This window comes from Pelobates fuscus, chromosome 4 (assembly GCF_036172605.1).
Source record: "Pelobates fuscus isolate aPelFus1 chromosome 4, aPelFus1.pri, whole genome shotgun sequence".
Classification (NCBI taxonomy): Eukaryota; Metazoa; Chordata; class Amphibia; order Anura; family Pelobatidae; genus Pelobates; species Pelobates fuscus.
In genome coordinates, this window is record NC_086320.1 from 51,436,239 (window position 1) to 51,459,036 (window position 22,798).

At 36.6% G+C, this 22,798-nt stretch overlaps 1 protein-coding gene across 3 annotated transcripts in view; it reads left to right on the plus strand.

Moving 5' to 3' along the window:
• The window catches only part of ZFPM2 (zinc finger protein, FOG family member 2), a 318,084-nt gene that overhangs the window by 291,520 nt on the left and 3,766 nt on the right, over positions 1-22,798 (plus strand). For all 3 annotated transcript variants that reach the window (XM_063451169.1, XM_063451170.1, XM_063451171.1), the window contains 2 exons: positions 19,930-20,136; positions 21,283-21,507. In XM_063451169.1, the coding sequence (XP_063307239.1) occupies positions 19,930-20,136; positions 21,283-21,507 (432 nt within the window). The remainder of the gene's footprint in view (positions 1-19,929; positions 20,137-21,282; positions 21,508-22,798) is intronic.

A 22,798-nucleotide genomic window follows, 5' to 3' on the forward strand; every position in this document is an offset into this window, starting at 1 on the left:
TTCCATGCAGAGGATGGAGAAGTTGCACATTGTGCAGCACTAACCCAGGAAGCACCTCTAGTAGCCATCTGAGTGACTGCCACTGGAGGTGTCCCTAGGCTGTAATATAAGCACTGCATTTTCTCTGAAAAGACAGTGACTACATTAAAATGCCTGCAGGGACAGGCTATATACACCAGTACAACTATATTAAGCTGTAGGTGTTCAACTTTTTCTATGTACACAAAAAGCCTATTTATATCAAATATTGTTCCTATATCTGTCTAAATCTGTGTTAGTTAGCACTTCTCCTTTGCCGAGATAATCCATCCACCTCACAGGTGTGGCATATCAAGATGCTGATTAGACAGCATGATTATTGCAAAGGTGTGCCTTTGGCTGGACACAATAAAACATCACTCTAAAATGTGCAGTATTACTGTATTGGGAGAGTCTGGGGGTGGGGGTCCGAAAACCAGTATCTGGTGAGACCACCATTTGCTTCACGCAGTGCAACACATCTCCTTCGTATAGAGTTGATCAGGGTGTTGATTGTGGCCTGTGGAATGTTGGTCCACTCCTCTTCAGTGGCTGTGTGAAGTTGCTGGATATTGGCAGGACCTGGAACACGCAGTTGTATACACTGGTCCAAAGCATCCTAAACATGCTCAATGGGTGACATGTCCGGTGAGTATGCTGGCCATGCAAGAACTGGGATGTTTTTTCAGCTTCCAGGAATTGTGTACAGATCCTTGCAACACGAGGCCATGCATTATCATGCTGCAACATGAGGTGGTGGCCGTGGATGAATGGCACAAGGATCTCATCACAGTATCTCTGTGCATTCAAAATGCCATCAATAAAATGCACCTGTGTTCGTTGTCCATAACATACGCCTGTCCATACTATAACCCTACTGCCACCATGGGACACTTGATCCACAATGTTGACATCAGCAAACCGCGCACCCACACGACACCATACATGCTGTCTGCCATCTGCCCTATACAGTGATAACCGGGATTCATCCGTGAAGAGAACACCTCTCCAAAGTGCCAGACGCCATTGAATGTGAGCATTTGCCCACTCAAGTCGGTTGCAACGACTAACTGCAGTCAGTTAGAGCAGTGTTCCCCAACCCCCGGGCCGCGGACCGGTACCGGTCCGTGGATCAAACGGTACCGGGCCGCCCAGGGGTGTGGGGTGTGCGAGCCTGCCGGCTAATGCAGGGCTGGCATTGCCCAAGTGCCAGCCCTGCAATGTGCCTGCGGACCGGAGGGGAGATCAGAGATCTCCCTCCCCAGTCTGCAGGCACTGTGCTGACAGCCGGCAGGGGAGTGAGAGAGGACCCGGGAGCTCTTACCTGCAGCTCCTCCGGGTTCTCCTCTCGCGAGATTTGGAGCGTTGCCGCGGTAACCACGGCAACGCTCCAAATCTCGCGAGAGTGAACTCTAGCCCTGTAACTGGGCTAGAGTTCACCTCACCACCACAGGACCACCAGGGAATCCCCACCGGACCACCAGGGACTAAGAAATGTCCCCCCTCCTCCCAGTAAAGGTAAGAAGGGAGGGGGGACATGAATATCTTAATTTTAATTAAATAAATTTTAAAAAAGCCTCCTTACCCCCCATACACACACTGCCCCATAAACACACTACACACACTGCCCCCACACACACACACTACACACATTGCCCCATAAACACACTACACACACTGCCCCACAAACACTGTCCCCATACACACACTGCCCCACACACACACTACACACATTGCCCCATACACACACTACAAACACTGCCCCATACACAGACTGCACACACTGCCCCACAAACACTGCCCCATAAACACACTACACACACTGCCCCATACACACACTGCCCCATACACACACTACCCCATACACACACTACCCCATACACACACTACACACACTGCCCCACAAACATTGCCCCCATACACACACTGCACACACTGCCCCACAAACATTTCCCCCATACACACACTACACACACTGCCCCACAAACACTGCCCCCCACACACACACTGCAACTCTCACACACACTGCCACCCTCACATACACACTGCACCGCTCACACACACATACACACAATTTTGAGTCTATGTCTTTATGTGACTGTGTTTGTGATTTTCTGACTATGTATGTGTCTGCGTGTTTTTTTTAATATATGTGACTGTTTTGGTTTTTTTTTGTCTTATTAAATCAAAACAAGCGGGCCACGGAAAAATTATCAAACGTTTACCGGTCCGCGGCGATAAAAAGGTTGGGGAGCACTGAGTTAGAGAACCTGATGAGGATGACGAGCATGCAGATGAGCTTCTCTGAGACGGTTTCTGACAGTTTGTGCAGAAATTCTTTGGTTATGCAAACTGATTGTGGCAACAGCTGTCCGTGTGGCTAGTCTCAGACGATCTTGGAAGTGAAGATGCTGGATGTGGAGGTCCTGGGCTGGTGTGGTTACACGTGGTCTGCAGTTGTGAGGCCGGTTGGATGTACTGCCAAATTCTCTGAAATGCCTGTGGAGATGGCTTATGGTAGAGAAATGAACATTCAATTCACGGAGAACAGCTCTGGTGGACATTTTTGCAGTCAGCATGCCAATTGCACGCTCCCTCAAAACTTGCAACATCTGTGGCATTGTGCTGTGTGATAAAACTGCACATTTTAGAGTGGCTTTTATTTGGGCCAGGCTACGGCACACCTGTGCAATAATCATGCTGTCGAATCAGCATCTTGATTTACCATACCTGTGATGTGGATGGATTATCTCGGCAAAGGAGAAGTGCTCACTAACACAGATTTAGACAGATTTGTGAACAATATTTGATAGAAATAGGCTTTTTGTGTACATAGAAAAAGTTTTAGATGTTTGAGTTCAGCTCATGAAAAATTAGGGCAAAAACAAAAGTGTTGTGTTTATAATTTTGTTCAGTGTAGATACACAAAATTATTTCACAGAATTCATTCTACCCTGCTTAGAGACATTTTAGTAGGCATAATGAACATAGACATCTATATTTCAAACCCATTCTGTACTTATACTGTAATATTTGGCTATAGTCCTTCCATCCTCCGATTAATGTTCAGAAGCATTGCTCATTGATCTGTTCTGGAAGAAATAATGGGAGATGTTACCCAAGTTAAGAAAGGTTTCTAATATATTTGGTCAAAAACAAAAGAAACAATATGAATATAAATTGTTGGACGTGATATTTTTAAGGCAATACAAAATATAATTATTTTTCTTTTTATTTATCCAATTGTAAAACCAGCTTAAACATTTATTAATAGTTAATTCAAATACTGACCTTGAAGTTCTCCTGTAAAGCCAAGAACATGTGGCAATTGTTTTAGTCGTGTTTCATGCCAATGTGCCCATCTGTTGACTTGTTAGTATGTCACCTTAATTTTGTCATTCTTGCCTATACAAAATAAGATGTTGCAGAATATATATGCATTGCTATTTCATAAGACTAACTATAACCGCATACGGTACTTATATTTGCAAGCACAATTTTAAATCCATTGTTTCCCTAGATGGTTCTATCTAAGTAATCATTTTACTGATGTTTTTTTAAATGAGCTGTCTCTGAAAACCTTAAGAATGTTACTCCTTTTACTCCTTAACAGACCATCAAAACAAATTATATAGGGAGACTAGACCTCCCAGAAATCCTAACATTCTTAGCCTTGAAACGATATGGCTTCAGGTGTAGGAGAAGAGTTAGTATTGGTGTAATGCACCAGTGCCCTGCAGTGGAACTGGCCACTGACCTGGTAGAAGGTGTCCAACTATTTTTGATGTTCAGTGGAACATGAATACCTGGATGGACTGATAATAGTGTGAGGAAAAAGGAGAGTTCTTGTGAGATCTTAAGAATGACCAAAGTATATTATTCAGATTTAGCTCCCAAATACTCTGTGTGTGTGTGTGTGTGTGTGTGTGTGTGTGCGTGTGTGCGTGTGTGTGTGTGTGACATTTCCTACTGTGTTTCTGAAAAGAATTGCAAACCATTGTCAGCACATGTAAACCTCTGTGCATTTAACCTCCAGAATGATATCCAGAAAACATTATCCATATATGATTTTCTGCATATCGGCCTAAGTAAACATGTGCTAGCTAGTTAAAAGGCAAGCAGAATAAAGATCCTAATTTATTGGAACATGAATATGAGACTAGGTGATACTGTGCATTACAATATCCTTTTAGTTTTTATGTTGAAGAAATGCATTTTGTTTATACGGGTCTGTTTCATTTTCAATCCCTTAAGTGTAGTGGGATAATATTTCAATCGTGACTTTTAGAGGCGTTTGGATGAAGATCTCCTTTTTGTGCCAAATAGTTAATAGATTCATGACTGTGGTCCACAAGGAACCCATTTCACCTAAGACTTCTCGAGCTATCTAATGAAAGGATACGTATACTCAGCCTGATCAATGGTGGATTTGAACTCGAGTCCCAATAGTAGGAAATAAGCTTCTTATATTCACAGAACTTCTAAGGATATTAGTTTGGGAAGCTCCCAGTGTAATAAATAATCTTTAACAACTCAATCAAGGGAAAATGGAATTGGCCTGAATTTTGTCAAATGCTGAAAAAAAGGGGTTTAATTTACATGGTTATTTAAAGGAGCTTTGTGTATTTTAATAGCAAAATTGAAGAATATTCACGAACACTGATCTCCATAATTCATTTGGTATATGTAAACTTTGAGAGCTTTGCTTCTTATTGAAATGATTTATTAACTAAACTAATTTTATTATATCTGTTGCGCTCTTGTTTAATTATCTAAAAACATAAAGGCATGACAAATGAAATTCAAGAAAGTCTAGTCTTCTTACATACACCCAAGGACACACACAATTTATCCCATTTAATTTCATAGTGTTACAACCTGGAATTAAAATTGGATTACATTGTGATATTTTCTTTTGTGAAAAAATATAAATAAAAGGATAAGAAAAACACATTTTGCTGGTTGCATATGTATTCAACCCCTTGAGATATTACTTGGTAGAACAACATTTGGCTGCAAATATAACTGGTCTGTAATGTGCTAGCCGTAAGTGCTATGCAGACTGAAAAGGTTTTCCCTCTAGAATTACCCTTGAATATCCTCTACAATTCCCCCTGTTCTTGACCCCATCAGTCTAACCCTCGCTCATGACCAGTTTTCATGTCTCTTCCAATCAAAAGCCTCCTCATTGTACAATACTTCCTCTACAGTACTGAGTTTATGATGAGTTTTGAAAATTAAAATTCAGACGAGATAATATTTTTCCATATGTTTACTCCGCTTCCAACATGCATTTAATAAATTCCAAATTAATCAGCTTTTTTTCTCACTGGAGGTCCACAAAGCTCACCTTTCTAGAGTTTCAGTGTTGAAGTAGTCTCATGGATGTTTTCTGCCACGCCAGCTTTGAATCTCTCCAGATTCTTTTGGGTTACCGTTCACTTCTTGCTTTCTCAACTAATGCCATTTTGACTTAATCACTGGGCACGGCCAATGTTGTGACGTTTTTTAAATTATGGATTTACCAGTGTATTAGGAGATATTGTAAATCTGGGATATTTTTTTATTATCAACCAACCTTGATTTGTGCTTTGTAAGAGCATTATCCAAAACTTGTTTTGATAGTTCTGTGGGCTTTAGGATTTTATTTATTTAGCTCTCCAGAAACAAGTGCATTTATTTTTACTCATTTAATAAGTTAATTACCCACAGGTAGACCCCATTTTTAGTATTATGTGACTCCTGAAGGACCTTACTTAAGAAAATAGCATATAGAAACGCTTCGCTCTGTAGGAAGCACACTCGGGTCCGTCCCAAGGGGAGACTTTCCCTGTGGGAAAGCATTGGATTGGCTAAAAATCAGCCATTTTGATGATGTCACAAAGGGGCGAAGCCATCGCCGGCAGAGCCGCGCGGTTCTGGAAATAAGGCGAGTTTTAAGCTTTATGAAAACAGACAATATAGGTCGCGCCACAAAGTAGATGTAATATAATAAAATCAAGGTGTACTCACATAAAATTCTTAAGTAAAAGCAAAGTCCCAATAAAAGGTATATGGGCATATGAGTAAGGATAGTCCAAGTTGATTGAAGAGAAAGTTCAGTAGGTCTTGTAGATGTTGAGAGAGTCAGATGTCTGGATGACGTGGAAGCAAGTAAACGAGAGAAAGTTCCAATAGTGTAAAACTGTAACCGGAATTGAATAAACATGGTATGGTGATGATGATATTCCTCCCACTCACCTATTTGGGAGCTAGTGCCAGCTCAGGTAGGAACAGCATTCAGTGGCGTTGATCCCCCACTGGTAGGATATAGGTGTTGGTAGGTATTGAAGGTCCTCGGTATGTGGAAAAAAATAAAATAAAACCAAATAGTGCTCATTATGCAGAAATGGATAGTATGGTATTTCAAGGTATAATACTCACATGTAGGTGAGCAGGAAATACTGCTCACTATGGTAGCGTAGGTGGTATAATCCCCACATGGGATTCTTGGGTGAGTGGAAATTCCAGAGTATTCAATGACCAGGTAAAAGATGGATAAAATGGATAAAATGGTAAAAAAAGGTATATGGCATAGGCAAAATATAAGGGTCAATATTCCTTTAATGATATATGTTTAAAAAGAATAAAAACAGTAAATAGCAGTCAAACGCCTTTCGCCAATAACAGGGCTTCATCAAACGGCAATAAAAAAGTTTTAAGCTTTTATAGGGGGGCTGAGGGGGGTGGGGGGGCAAACTGTCTGAATGCTGGGTTAAACACTATAGGGTCAGGAATACATGTTTGTGTGCCTGACCCTATAGTGTTCCTTTACGCTGTTGTTGTTCTGTTGACTATAGTGTCCCTTTCAGCTCAGCAAAACAAAAAGTTGTACATTTGAATTGGATACATTTCCAAATAAAATGCTGTATTTTTATTGGGACTACACACTGTGTTAGCCCTTTACTGTAAGTATTATTTTCTGAAGGCCAGTCACACTGGAGGTTAATAGTAAAGGGACTGAATATTTAGTCAACCGACAGATGTCTGTTTTTTTTGTTTTGATGAACTTTTGTGTCACAATATTGTGCTCTGTTAAACAATGGGGATATTGTTGAAATCAAATTGTATGAATCCCAATAGAGTTGATTTTAATTGCAAGTTGCTACACTATTAATTGGAATGGTATCCAGGCTGGTGAAATCCATGGCAATGTACACAAACATGTTCCATTCCACATACATATGTTATTTACACGTATGACTCTTTACAAATGTATACATATATAAGCTCTACTTTATGAGTGCATATATATATACATACACATATTATAATGTATTTCAGCACTTTATATGCTTAATATATCTTTTCCATACTGAGGTATACACATTCTCACTGAAATCTACATTTATTCCACATTTACTGCCCAGTAGCTTATCCCCTTCAGAGCCTTATGTCCCCTTCTGAAAACTCGTCCATCTCCCCCAACACAGCAGAACTTCACATTTACCCCAGACATTGCCAATCACTCTACATCAGTGGTGTAGCAGAAAGTCACCCCGTACTAAATAAATAACTAGCTGGATGTTAATATTAATATTCCTTGTAATTTAGAGTCACATCTAATATAATCAAGATTTGTTATAAAGGCACTAAAAATCACTGCAAAAATCATAAGACTTATTCTCGATAAGACTTAGATATCTGTCATGTACTTTATCTCAATTCCTTCCTAAAAATTGGTCATATTTAACTTCAATCACAGAGACAGTAAATGTTCTATAATAGATATTCAGTGTGACCACAAAGCCCAAAATACTTCTTTGGATTTACTAAGAATTAGTTTGTATGTTCAACTTCGGAAAATACACTAAAAAAATTTTTCTGACAGTTTCTGGTAACGAATCATTCACCTTCCAAAAACAAAATACAGGCAGCTCAAACATCCGCATGCATTTTTCATGTTTCATATCCAGAAAACAATTATTTGTTAAAAAAAAAAAAAATACATTTAGAAAGGAAAAATAGTGTTAAAAAGCAAAGAAATTATATATTGCCTTGTGGCTGGTTTTCTAGAAACTCTGATGTCCTTTTAAAGTATGAATCAGTATATTGTTAATTTTTTCCTAATAAAAAAATCTCAGATAACACCTGCCGTATTTCGATATCCTCCCAAAATGTTGATACTTACTCGCGGCTCCTCTCAGAAAACACTAGACTGGCAAAAACAATTCAAAACATTCTTTTTGGTTTGATTTTTCAACTGGGGGCAAAAAATACTTGAATTATCTAGTAAGAGAATATGATAGTTTGCAGAATGCTTTGATTTATGGCTCTGTGTCCTCCTGATTTGTATCAGCGATTCTTTATTTCAGTCTTAAACTTGTACAAAGCGTGAATTGGCATGATGCAGAGTTTTTCAAAGAGGCATTAATCAACCCAAAATAAGCAAGTACATACATGTAGCTAGCTAGTATGAACTAGTTAATGCTGTTTTTTTGTAACCAATTTTATAGAAGGAAAGTCTAAAACAGTAGTGCTTAATTATCTGGACTCCTCTGAGCTGGGCTCTCTTTTGATTGTATTAATGAACCAGCTGGCTCATTGTTTCATTTTAATTCCTCTATTGTCTTAAGAATATGTCACAGTTCTTTATTCTTTTATCAGGTGCTGTGCAGGAGGATCCGCACAATACCTCATATTGCTTCTGGATTTGCCAATGCACAAAGAGAACTCTGAAGCATTTTTCAAAGAAGGGGCAAACATAATTTATAAGTTCTCTCCCATCCACTACCACACTGTCAAGAATTTCAACAGTATTGAATTTGAATGCATTATTTTTTTTATCAAACAATGTGGCTACATATAGATATATGTTGTTCGTTACTGCCTAATGAGAGATCGGCGAATTGGCTTCTACAGCAGTGAAAGGGGTGGTGGCTCGTTAATTACCTTAAAATGTTTTTGTTTTAAACTCCTCAAAGAAAATGCAATTAAGTAAATTAGGCATTTTTTGTTGTCTAATTTTAGAGAAACATATTTTTAAATCAGAATATTCTGATGGAATTATCCCTATGCGTACGATTAATGTTTACTAGCCCGAACATTCAACTTTCCCCGTGGATGCTTGTTGTTCAAAGAAGGAACATGGCTGTAAAATGTGTATGGATTTCTTTTTTCCTTTTCAGATACATCGTAGAAGTTGTGGTGTTCCATGTGAATGTGGTGCTTTTTGAATACTTTAAAGGTAACCACTAAACTAAGCCCAAAATGAGTTAGGGAGGCATATTCTTAATTGGCTCCAGACATGAGACACTCGAGGTCTGAAATAAAATATTGTGGGGAGAGTTTGATGTCAATTGTAAAGACATTATGAAGTCTATGAAGAAAACAGGTGTTGTGATTTGTTAAATATATTGCAAAATACAATTTGTATGGAGAATTATTTTCAACCTGTCTGCTTTGGTCTAACTTTTGCAACAAACTGAGTATACACAGTAATAAATTAATCTGAATATAAAACATTCAGATGTCTTTTAGCACCCAGGGCATGTCTCCATCCAAGGAGGATCCCTTCTCACCCATTAAGCCTGCTGTTTCCTTCACCAAGCTGCTCTCTCTCGTATCACCTCAAGAAAGCCACTCAACATAAAGGGCAGCATCTCATCCACAGGATCAATCAAACTTGATAACCATGTCTTTTTATGGGTCTACATGCTCTTTTGTCATCCTATGCTCACCTTCTCAGAATCCTTTTGTCAATTCCTTGGCTTTCCTTTCACACTCAGGACTCAATTGAACTGCTAGGGGTCCTTGCCAAGCTCTCTTTACAACTCTTCCATAGACCTCTTGTGTGACCACCATCTGCTCCTCCTGCGTCAACCCACCAAGTAATTTTTTTCACCACCTCACAGGGCACCCTCTAGCCCTTACCTCAACATTCCTCTCTTTAAACCAAAAGCCTCAAAGGCATCCGTCTCTTATACTTCAGGCTCTCTATCAAACCCACTATTTCAAGTGTTGTCCTTGGGTATCATAACAGTGTCCTTAAAATCTCATTTTTTGCAGCTGCAGTAATGATACAATTATACAATTATATGTACAAAACATCAATAGATCATCTCCCAATAATTTAATTTTAGTATTTAAAGCTAAGAATATAAATAAAAAGCTATACCCTTTTATAAAATTCAATATTTTCTTAATGAACCTAAATCAGGTTTATGTTGGGCCCTTGCACCTGTAACAGTATCTGACAGTAATGCACCGCACCATGTCTGCAAAATCTCACCGACACTGCATTCTACATACTTGTTTGTTTATTGACTCTCAGACCTTGTTCGTGTGCCAAAAGCATGGCTGTGCCTGCTCACCATTTGGCATCATCAAGATGGCATGAGCTGATGATGTCATTCACAGATACATCTTGTGTTGCCCTATTGAGGATCTTGCACAAATAGCATGTTATCTCATATTGTTAATACTTTTTTGATCTTGGCTTTGTTCTGACTTCTGGTATCCTGACTTGACTAGTTACCTTGCCTTTGTGTACATATGTAGTCCTGATCTTTGGCTAGTCTCCCAAGGCCTCATTTTTAATTCTTTTCATTAAGCCTGGACATCGTAAGGGCCAGCAATAAATATTTGTATTGTTCCTAATATACTTTGTTTAAGGATCAAACAGTTGTGACAGTATCTGACAATATCTATATGAGGCAATAAAATGGAGAAGTAATTATCACATATCTAACTGTATAATACTTCAATAACATCATTTTTTAAATATCATAATAAACATGGTCCAGTTACAAATGTTTGACAAGTATGTTACTCCAAGAATAACAGTTATTCAATGACATATGGTGAAATGAGCCATAATACTCAGGTTAAGGTCATCTTAATATATACCCATAGCAACCCTCAACAACTATTAATTGTGTGTGTGCGTTCGTGTGCATGCATTCGTGCATGCGTGCTTGCGTGTTTGTGTATGTGTGCATGTTATGTCTGTTGTCCTTCTGAGTATTAATTCCAATCTCTGTATAACATCAGACATCATATTGTTTAATGGGGGAAGAAGAGACATTACGTTTATAGACACATGCGTTTGTACTAAATAAATTAAATTAATAATGACGTTTTTTTTTCTTTTTTTTAAACAAAGGATCATATGTCAAAAGTGTGCATTCAAGTGCACATACATTATGATCTTTGAACAAAATCCACAGGTTACAACACAGTATGGTTTTTATGGAATAACAATATTCTACAGTAATCGTTGAAATGTTAAAAAGAGAAAAGGTCACAAATAAAATGGTATAAGAGAAATAAGGGGCATGAAATGAAAAAGAGCAAGAGAGGCAAGCGAGATAATGAGTTATGTGGAATAAATGAAAACATAGTGGAGTTTCAAAAACTTCAGACAGTTAAGCCTAATTAAAACATGTGTATTGCATAGTGGCACTGTGTTTTTTTACGGTTACATGCTGTCCCGCTGAGAGATAATCACTTTGTTTCAGTATGGTAAAAATAGAGCTATTAGTTACATTTGCCTCGGTTTCATTTTATACACTGGGAGATGTTGCTTTTTTGTCTGATTTTCTGCAAATTGCTGGACAGGAAAGCCCACTAAAACTGACCCTTAAAAATAAAAAACGTGCTTCTTGGTTTCCATTCTTGAGGGATCAATAGTTCAGATTTTAATTTGTCTCGGTCTGTGTTTTGCTGTAGCCGCTATATCTTTAGTTCTTAATTCTGGATGTAAATTTCTTTCTTTTGAAATTGTGTGTTCTTGGATTGATCATGTGTTTTAATGGCAGATATATATTTTTACATACGGTTTGAAAAGCCTGTTTGGTGATCCTGTAACAGCTAAAGTCATTCCATAAACTGTAATCAAGCTTTGTGGGAAAATACTTGAAAGGCAACTATACAGATTCCCCGGGGCTCAGTCATTTGTATGTGTTCATGTATGTAAGTAGGTTATTTATGCAGTTTTCCTTGAATTGATCAGCGTAAGTAATGCATGACAACAGATTAAGTGTAGTGGGGCTTGGTAACTAAGCAGGTCAAAATCTGTAACATAATACATCAAATATTAACATAAAAATAGGTGATAGGTGCAAATAAATAGAGACATCTATAACATAAAGTGCTTCTCCCCCGTGGTTTTAGGACCTAATGCAACTTCAATTTAGTACACTGGACACGTCAACTGTGCGTGTGGACATTACATATCTGATGCCTGTAAATGTACATACATAATCAATGATGTTGCAATCTCTGTATTATTTCTAGTAATTCACCCAGATGACATCATCTCGTGACGTTTGAGGGTGAGAATTCCCTCAGCACGTACCTTCCAAGTGTGCTGCACCAATGCTCTTCAGTCTATGTCAAGAGTGACCAAAAGGTAGATCACAGGATGTTTTCAAACTACAGCTTCCATGATGCTTTGTAATTCCAAAGACATTCTAAAGGCATGCAAAGCCTCATGGGAGTTATAGTTTTAAAACATCTGGGGATCTACCTTTTGGGTATGCTGGTATGCTGGTTTATGCTGACCTCAGCTGTGCTTTTCGGGTCAGGAACCTATTTTTTTGGGAAAACAGAATGTGAGAACTCTGCGAATGGGCAAAAGCTCAGAAAACTCAGTATCTTGTCCTGTGGTTTGCCCCCTAAACAAAAGTTAATTTAATTGAAAAGACCAACTTCAAAGACCACGTAGATGTACTTTGATAAAATAAAATACAAATCCTTGTCCTGTAGGTGCCAAACAAATGGAGTATTTCAGTAACTGGCAAGGCAGTTTTACTAGACTAACAATATTTTACAGCAATAAGTTTACAGGGAAGCTTCCGTCCTCAAGTCCAATAAAACATTTGTCCTGAGAGCTCATTGTGAAAACTTCTGTTCGTTAACGTATTATTATCCAATATAAATACTGAGACACTCCAATGCATAATCATATTATGCACAAAGGTTGTACAATTTGTATAACAAAGCGCTCATTTCACAAATCAAAACGTTTTTCATTTTTGTCAAGAACTTTTGCAAAGTCGCTGTTAAGATGTACTCAACAATCATTACTTATTATAATTATCACTAGTGTTTACAAAGTGGCAACCTATTCTGCTGTTAAGATATTCTACATCAGAAGAGCCCAGAAGGTAGATCCCCAGATGTATTAAAACGTCCGTGATGCGTTGTCATTCTAAAGACATTCTAAAGGCATGCAATACATACTGGAATCTGTAGTTCTTCAACATCTGGGGATCTACGTTTTGGGCACTCCTGTTCTAAATAATCATTCTTTGCCATTTAACAATATAGGATGTATTCACAAAATCAAGAACTGTAAAAACAAATTGATAAGGTTACTGAAAAAGTTATGACAGAACAGGCAGAAACGTAGTTTGGGAGATGTTTTTCCTGCTAAATTATTTTGGTTTCAAAGTGACAATTTCTTTTTCAAAACGCCTCAATTCCCAATTTAGCAAATAAACCTCTATTTGCGCTCCTCGCCTCATTGTGCTTTAGCAAATTTTTGTCTGTGTTTACTGTATTGTATATGTTTGTTATAATAACACAAACTGTGGTAGAATATGCAAAATTTGCATCATTCGTAAATAATGTAAAATATTTGCAAACACTGTGTTAGTATTATGCACATTTTGTGAATAGTTTTGAAATCCTTGTTTTTCAATTGTAACTAAGTGAAACAATAAAAAAAAGCAATGCTTTTATACTTTTTTTTTTAACATTTTCCACATACACCATAAGTTCGTTCACGTTCTGGAAGATAATTGAAGCTTTTGTCAGCTCCGTAACCTAGCAACAGATAGCCATGTAGCTTGTAGTTGACAAGCTGGGAGTGTTTTTTTTATGTTTATCGTGTTTGCTAATGACGGGATTCTTTCCAAAAGCCTTGTCTTAATCTTAATTAGAGTTTATCAGCAAAGGGCTCTGTGACATTGTACAGACACTGGTTTATTTAAAATAATGAAAAGTGCAAGTGAAAATTTTGGCGGCGAAGAGAGATATTTAAGACCCCTGATTTTTGTAAGAACTGCATTATTTTCGAAAATATAATCAAGTTTTGAACTGTGATTTCATTCTTTATTATCAAAACTTGCAAGACATTTCATTTCTGATAGCAATTATAAGTAACATGTACAAGTTTGCTGTTGAGGACCGGATCCCTTCCCCTCCCCCCCCCCCCTCCCTAAGAATTTTGATTATAAACACAGCAGGGAGTATGCAGTACAAAGATTTTAAAACCACTAAGTCCTTCTCGAAAAAAAATCAATATATAGACCATTATCATATATGAAATGGGATTCCCAACAATGTATGTATTTTTAATAATTATTTTTTAAAATATATTTAAAACAGCAGTTCACATTTTTATAATATATTATTATTTGTATTATCCTCTGTATTTATAAAATGCCAACATATTCAGCAACGATGTACAATTGAGGAAACGAAGACAGTACAAACCGCACAGTCTAGTACAAAGGAAACAGAGGATCCTGTTCGTGAGTTGAACTCTTGCATTACAGACCTTTTACACAAAGATAGCACATGAGCTTACAATCTAAAAGATATGATGGGGAATTAAGACTAGGCCTAACAGGGGGAATTGTAAGGTGTTTTACTAATATCCACAGAGCATGACACTGACAACCTAAACAAAATTAAATGAAGATAGTTAATCATTCAAGGTGAGTAAAGTGATAAATATGGGGGATCTCTAAATAGTCTGTTTGTTCATTGCATCTGAAGCCATTGCCAAGTAATTTAGGATATGTTTAGTAACCTTGCCATTCCTTATAGCTTCTATATTATATAAACAATGGGCACAGGAGTAAGCACTTTGCACATTTTGTACATGTAAACCTTCTACAGAAATTAACCTAAGACATGTTGGGGCAAGTATAATCATAAATATTGTGATGTTATAGTATGCAACTTACAGCAGTAGTTTTGCCACGGGGGTTTGTTAACTTGGGAGTGAGTGAAAAATCTCATCTATATCCTAAAAATTAAATGTGAACACTTTATTATACACTTCGTAATCCTGTCATCTGCTCATCCACACACGTCCCGTGACGCAAGGAATTAAGTATAAAAGTCAACAGCACATGTATGAATTAAAATGTATACTTAACGGAAGTTTTCTGCATGAGTTACGCAGTGGGAAGTACAAAAAGTGAAACACTTCTTCAATGAACATAGCTTAAATCAAAACGCTATACAGTTTAAATAAGTTGCATAAAATCAGATCTACATATTTGCTATTTGTTTGGCTAGGGAAATTGTACTGTGTCCTTTTAACATGGCTGTCATTTTTTTGAACAAAAGCACATTTTTTACACTTCTATAAAAAAAATATATAAAACAATCGATGGTACTTCTAAAAATATATTGTGCACTTTTTCATTTTCAGTGGCCGATCTTTGAGTTTTCTTGATGCATTCCATATTTGGACAAAGTAATTCTGTTTTACTTTGAGCAATTTATGTATAGCTGTGATCAAAGGCACAAATTGAACACGCTCTCACATAAAGTAAGGCGGTCAAATGGGAGGCACGTGGGAAAATATGATCCAACCAGATTGTGTATTATTATTATTGTAATATTATTTATCTACTATAAACATTGAGCAATGTTATATTACTTGAGTGTTTAAATTCCAAAGGGATCGCAATGCATTCCTCTGTGATTCGTCCCTCTTAAGACTTAATAGGGTCAAGTTGCTTGCAGTTCAAAGCTATAAACTACTGTGCGTGTTGCAGTAACATGACAAATGTACAGTATATTAGAAAGTACTAGGTAGGGATTAGTAACGCTGCCTTTATTCTAAGGATAATATTAATGAAATGTACGTGATGGTGCTTCCAAAAATACATTCAGTAGCTCATAGCAGAGAATTGTACAATGTAATAAGTGTTAAAAATATAAAATATTTAAATTTATTGGTATAAAAACTATAGAGAATAGAGATTGTATAATCTAGCCAGATTCAGCTAATGCTTTCCTATAAGCAGTATGCAAATTTGTAAAATTAAAATCTCTCATCATACAGCCATACTTGAACCCTAAATTGTAATTTTTTTACAGGTAATAGTTTTTAGAAAACCTAATATAATATAGTCAACGTTTTGCAGAAGCTAATAATATTTTTGCAGTGTTACACAAGATCCATAGCCAATTGGCCCGTGAGCTTGCAATCTAAGTATTCTTTTTGCTGCTGCAGTGGCATATTTGTGTGAATTTCTTTGATTTCTTCTTGTTTTTTTGAAATAGCCATCTTGTTCCTGATCCCTTCCAAGTCCTCTGTTTTTCAGATAGTTGGCTGTGTTCTCTATTAAACTAGAACATACTGTATCTAATTAAAGTGTCGATATGGGTTTGTGCCCTCGGATGGCAAGTCCGATGGCAAATCACCATATGGGTTGCAGCATAACAACATGGTAGCTTAGAGTTACAAAAAAACAAGCAGTGATGTATTTTCTGAAATATCTGCCTATGATTATCAGATCATAATGTTTTCGAATATCTATAATTGTTTTACTTGGAAGTTATTTGGTGTTATTTCCTGATAGATAGGGCTTAGTTCAGTAAGCAGTGCTGCCAGAAGAACATCTGATGATGCAGTTTTTTATTCCAGTACAAGTGACCCTTAGAATCTAGCATAGTGTAGCACTTAAAGGAGAACGATCATTTATCTAGAGTTAACACCACAGAATTCAATTTTGAAAACAATTACCATTAACGTATGTTTAACTTTTTCATGTGGTGGTTTGTGTTCTTTAAAGAGTTTGGCAATCCAGTTCGGACAAGGCAAACATTGCAAATAAGGAATAGAAATAGAAACCTTGTTCTATCATTGGTCGTGCTCTTCTCTGAATGCTTTGTCCAAGCTTACTGCCATGTGCAAAGTATAGAGCTTACACTCACACTGACTGACAGGGTGCTAAGATGGAGTCACCTAGTTACAGGATAACGAGGTGTGGAATTCTACTTATAACTTTTATTTCACGCCTCACAAGTACATATTTGTTATATACGGGAATATGTAAACATAATATTAAAAGATCTTGGAATTTGGGGTACCCTTTTAAAAAAATATAATATCAATAATATTAATAGAAATGGTGAGTGTCAACTAATGCTTGCTATTAAATTATGTGGCACTCTAAAGCCTACACTAAATCAGCCAGGCCAACGTTCCATTTAACCTCAATGCCTGACATAAATAGCTATCAAAATATAAAAATTCATGCACAACACTTACCATTTCAGTGCCTCAAAGAAGTGCAAACTTACACCCTTCGGACACACTTCTCTTTTCATTGGTGCTGGGAAATCTGTAAAACACAATGCAGCATCACCAAGACATGTTAAGGGGATGCCAAAGACCCCATTTAAACTTAGTATGATGTCCTCCTTCCTCACCTGGGTCACAGTAGGTAGGAAACTGCAAACCTAGAAAATTAACCCGGAAACACAGCTCAATGATAAATTCCTTCTCCCTTAAATTGAACATATATCCAACAAAGCCATACCTATATGGCTAACTATAGGAAAATAAAACAATACATACTGATTTAAAAGATACCAAAGCAGCATCCAATCAGCAAAGAGGGCAGATGAACAATGGGGAGTGTTCTAAGCACAAGAGACAGGTAATGCAAGTGCGAAAGTTTGATGCCGAATATTTACTATTTAATATTTACTAGCTGTTTCAAAAGGGTTGACAAAACAATAAACTTGTGCATAGCAACATTCATATAATATTTTGCCTGTGGTAAAATCATGCACACTGGTGGTTTGTTTGCAACTATAGTTTCGAATTTAATGGGAATGAATAGTTTGTTTCATTGTCTAAAATGTTTTTATTATCATTTTTGATTCTCATCTTTAGAAGCGATCAGAAGTTTCTAATTAATTGTTCAGTATTTTTTTTTTCATACAACAATGTCCAAATTTGGGATTTTTTTTGTGTAGAATAATATCATGTGTCCTTATCTCTTCCAGCAGATTCCTGTAATAAGTTGTTTTAAAACTATAATCTCTTTGAGGAGAAAAATGAAGTGAAGTTGAAAAGGCAGTTATCTTGTATGATAAACAGTAATATTACTTATCAAAATGGATACACTTTTCTCATGAACAGTGAATGCAGCATCTATGTACTATATAAACAAAAAAAAATCTAAACGATACAGTATGGCGCATTATTCCAGCCAAAAGAGATATGGATTTATACCTATGCCTGGAAATATAGATAACAGTATTTAAAGGATTATTTTTTTTTCATTCTGTATAAACAAGTTAAACAAATTAGTTTCCTTATTCAGCTCATTAATATATCAGACACAATCATTTTTAATGGAGCATGCCATGGGTGTCAGATTTTGCTGGTATGTGATATGGTGAAAAAAATGCATAATTTGAACTAAATTTGAGCAATTATGCTCTCAGACTCGTAGAACCCCAAAGGTAATCTCTAAGTGCTATATCTACTCCAACCAATGATTCACTCGCGATTGCCATAGTTTAGGCAAATCTGGAACAAACAATTGCCTTTCCGATTTTACGGAGAACGATTGGGTTAAAATATTTAAAGTAATTTTCCATTCCCACTCTAGTGTCCCACTCCGGGAAGCTAATTATAAATTGCCCTCTAGGTGGTGTCTAACACCTGCTGATGTCTATCGGTTCAGCCCATCACAATCACCAATGTGCTGGAGGTGTGCGAAAGATATTGGTACTCTTCAGCATATCTAGTGGACATGTGGGGGATTCTGGAAGGAGGTAGGGGAGGTGGAAAACAAGATTACTAATATCAACATGCCTTACGATTTAAACAAATGACTTTTCTATTCAATCCACGTCCCTCCTGCCAAATACAAGTGCTCCCTACAATATTTCATGCTTACGGAAGTAAAATCTGAGATAATGAGTCACTGGAAGAGAACATCAAATTGCCATCTAGATACGGTTGTTTCATCAAAAAAGAATACTATTGTTTCCTAGAAGAATTGTGGTGGAGAACATTAGGCAAATCACCTAAATGTCTAAAAATATGGAATCCATGGTTGCCTAGTATACGAGGGATGGGGGAGATGGGAGAGGAAATGGAGGTGAAAAGATAACCGAATTCTTAAAATAACGACCAAAATAGAATATCTTCTAGGCACCCAGGGGATATAAGGCACTTGGATAGAGCAATTGTCTATTTAAAGGTGCAGAACAAGTCTACTATACTGTCTTCTAGGAAGCCACATTGTTATTTTTCTTAGTTTTTTTTTATGTTAGACAGGCATTTTTTTTTGTTTTCTCACAACCTCTTGTGTTTTTGTCATAATATTGTATCATATATACATCACTCAAGCTTAATGTTACTAAGTATCCTGCAATATGATGGTTATGTAGAAATTCTGTAAAACAAAGGTTTGCTTGATATATGCCATGGCGAATTGTGAGAAATGCAAAGTTATTACAGTATGCTATTTTATTATACATTGCCTTCAAAAAATTTAATTATACACATTATGGCTTTGCTCCCCCATACCCCCCCCCCCTCTCCCCCCTCCTCCCTGCTACTAAAAATGTTTACAGTTATGCCTATTTTGCTAACAGATAAATGGGGTACAAAATATGCACTCATGCATATAATATGTCTGTATAATTATTTAGTGTCCATTTCCAATATCTTAATATTATAATTTGGTGGTAAATGTAAAATCGACATGAGACATGTATTTAATCTGTATGTGGTTTGATTTCTTTAGGAATGTGGTATTTTGTATTTGTTTTCCCTACAGTAAATACTGTGGAAACGTTATTCATTTGACACCCAACAATAACATCCATAATTACCTATCAGTCAATCTAACCTAACGCCTTAATTTATCTTTATAGGCGGACAACTGTGGTGCACAACTACCAAGTCTATTGCCGAAGGGGAAGAGTTAATTGCCTTTGTTGTGGATTTTGACTCAAGGCTACAAGCTGCCACTCAGATGTCTCTTACAGAGGGAATGTACCCTGCTCGTTTGTTGGATTCGATACAATTGCTTCCTCAACAAGCTGCTATGGCTTCTATTTTGCCGACAGCCATTGTCAACAGTAAGTGTCATGTAATATTCTAGAACTCCGAAATGCCTCTCAGAAGGTGTATATTTAAGTGTAGGAGCAGATTTAAAAATTGTAATTGGTGTTAAAAAAATATTACAAATCAATTGGCTTTTAAACTAAATTGGGAAATGCCACATCTTTATTCACAGATGCACAAGTACACACACACACAAACATACACACAAAAACATGCATTCACATTAATCTCTTTAACTTATTAGTACTAACAAAGACATAAAACATCATTATGTTATAATCTTATAAAATAGCAGAGCTATGTATAGTCAGTTCCAAGTGATCAGGACACGTCGTGCTAGGACCACGCTGTGATGTCAAAAACAAATTTTAAAAATCCTTAGTACAAATTATGCTGGGAATGAATTTTATTCCGCTGACCTCTGTAGCAACTTTTCGATGTCTGGGCAGTCTTTGTTATTTGTTTTGTGTAATTTGGAAACCTAGAGATCGAGGCCTCCTCCTAACTGTCCACAATTACTAAGAGTGCCTCCTGAGATATTTTGCATTGCATACTGTGTTTTTAGCAAAAATATGTTGGGCCTTGAAGGTTTAATAGTATTTTTGTGAGTTGAAAGTGTCTGGTATATTATGGCCCATTTTAGTGCCAAGTTCCTACATTTAGAGATTGCATCTAAAATAATATCAGCTTATAATATGTCTTCAGTTGTTATTTTGTGTTTGACATCTTTTCAGTAACTCTGTTTTTCGCATGCTGTTATATTTTTTTTATTTGTGATTTTAATTTTATACTATATAAAGCTTTATTTCAAATATTTTAATGTTTGTTTTAACCTATCCAGCAAATGTATATCTAACAAAGAAAAAAAAAATAGCAGCATAATAAGCATCAAATCTACGACATCATAACAACTTAATTTAATTTCCGCCCCTATTGCCCGACAATGTAAAATATTGCCATTTCGGAGACTAAATATATTGAATTTTTTTTTAGAATTAAATTATTAACTGGGACTACTACTACTGTATATGTTCTGTCTATAATGATAAACAATAACAGTAATATTTAATCATGTTGCATGTTTGGGAATTGTTACCTGTATTTTGTCTTGAACAGTCTAAATTTTAGATCCTAATTTTTTTTTCTTCATTTAATTACAGAAGATATATTTCCCTGCAAATCTTGTGGCATTTGGTATCGGAGCGAGCGTAACTTGCAAGCACACCTCATGTATTACTGCAGTGGCCGGCAGAGAGAAAACGCACAGCTACCAGAAGAAAATGAAGATAATTTGCAACAGATATCTAGCATATGTCCTTTCCCCCAGTGCACTAAAAGTTTTTCCAATGCAAGAACTCTAGAAATGCACTTAAATTCTCACAGTGGTAAGTGTATGGTAGATATTAACTCTTTGCTATTTAAATGCACTAAATTACGTTGTTATGGTGCCAGCAGGCCCCTGGGCACATTCTTACCTTAAGGGGTTCAACTGTTCTCGAAACAGTATAACCACAAAGTGTGCCTCTAGCGCAGTATGCCTCTAGCCCCAAAGATTGAATGACTAAAAAATGTCTTCAGAACAGAAGAGTGCATTATATGCACTCAATACACAATTTAGCACTGTGTATCTTCCACATTAAATTTCACACACACATATATATATATATACTACACACATTTTCCCAAGATTGCCACATTACTGCATTACTACATGACCTTTTGGACTAGTATATCTCTTGCTATGATTTATAAGACCCAGATCCCTACTTCCACTTCCTTCTCCAAACTATACAAAGGTTGTTAAGTTGTTTTGTTTTGTGTATAATAAGATCGTTAAGCATTCCCTGATAAATGTGTCAGATTTATTCAAGAAAGTTACGTTTACTGCAAAACCAGATATACTTTCCTTTAGAAAATTCAATTGTTTCACATACTTGAGACCCTTTATCTGGTTTATGTGAATGCTAGACTCCTTCAGGACATTTACTGAATGCAACACTCCCTATTCGGAATGTGGGAGATGTACATCTTTTTACGATGAGATATCCAAAGCATTTTTGCTTAGGCGTTAATCTTAAAAACTGATGTGGAAATATAAATCCTTAAAAAAAAAAATTTCTTTAATGTATGCTTTGGAATTGGCATATTCTGTTGAAGTTGGCATTGATAAAACCGGCTAATGCAACAATTAATTAATGAGAGATTATTTATAATCTCCTCCTGAACGGTTGCATTTAGTTTTAAAACATAGAAACCTTCTAGTTTTGATTTTTTTTTTTTTAAAACATCCATTTTACAGTATGAGGGAGATTTGGAAAAGATGTGATTATCTGGAGAGATATTTAGGTAGGACAAAAATAATAAATAAATGCACCCATAAAAGGGCAATGATCATGATCAAAATACTCCATAGCTTAACAGAGATTTTATTAGCGAGACATCTCCTCGACTTACTGCTGTTTAGTAGATACCTTTGCTGCTTTTATGCGACATTACTTATATGTGTTAACCCTTTAAGTGCTAGAAGTGTAGTCAACAGATTGCAAAGCATTGGGTACACCTCTGGTACCGAAAGGGAAGACCAAGCCATCTAACAAACAATGTTAAAACAAAAATATCTATAATTGACGAATAACTGCATCGAGTTTGGGCACATTAATTAAAAATTAATACATA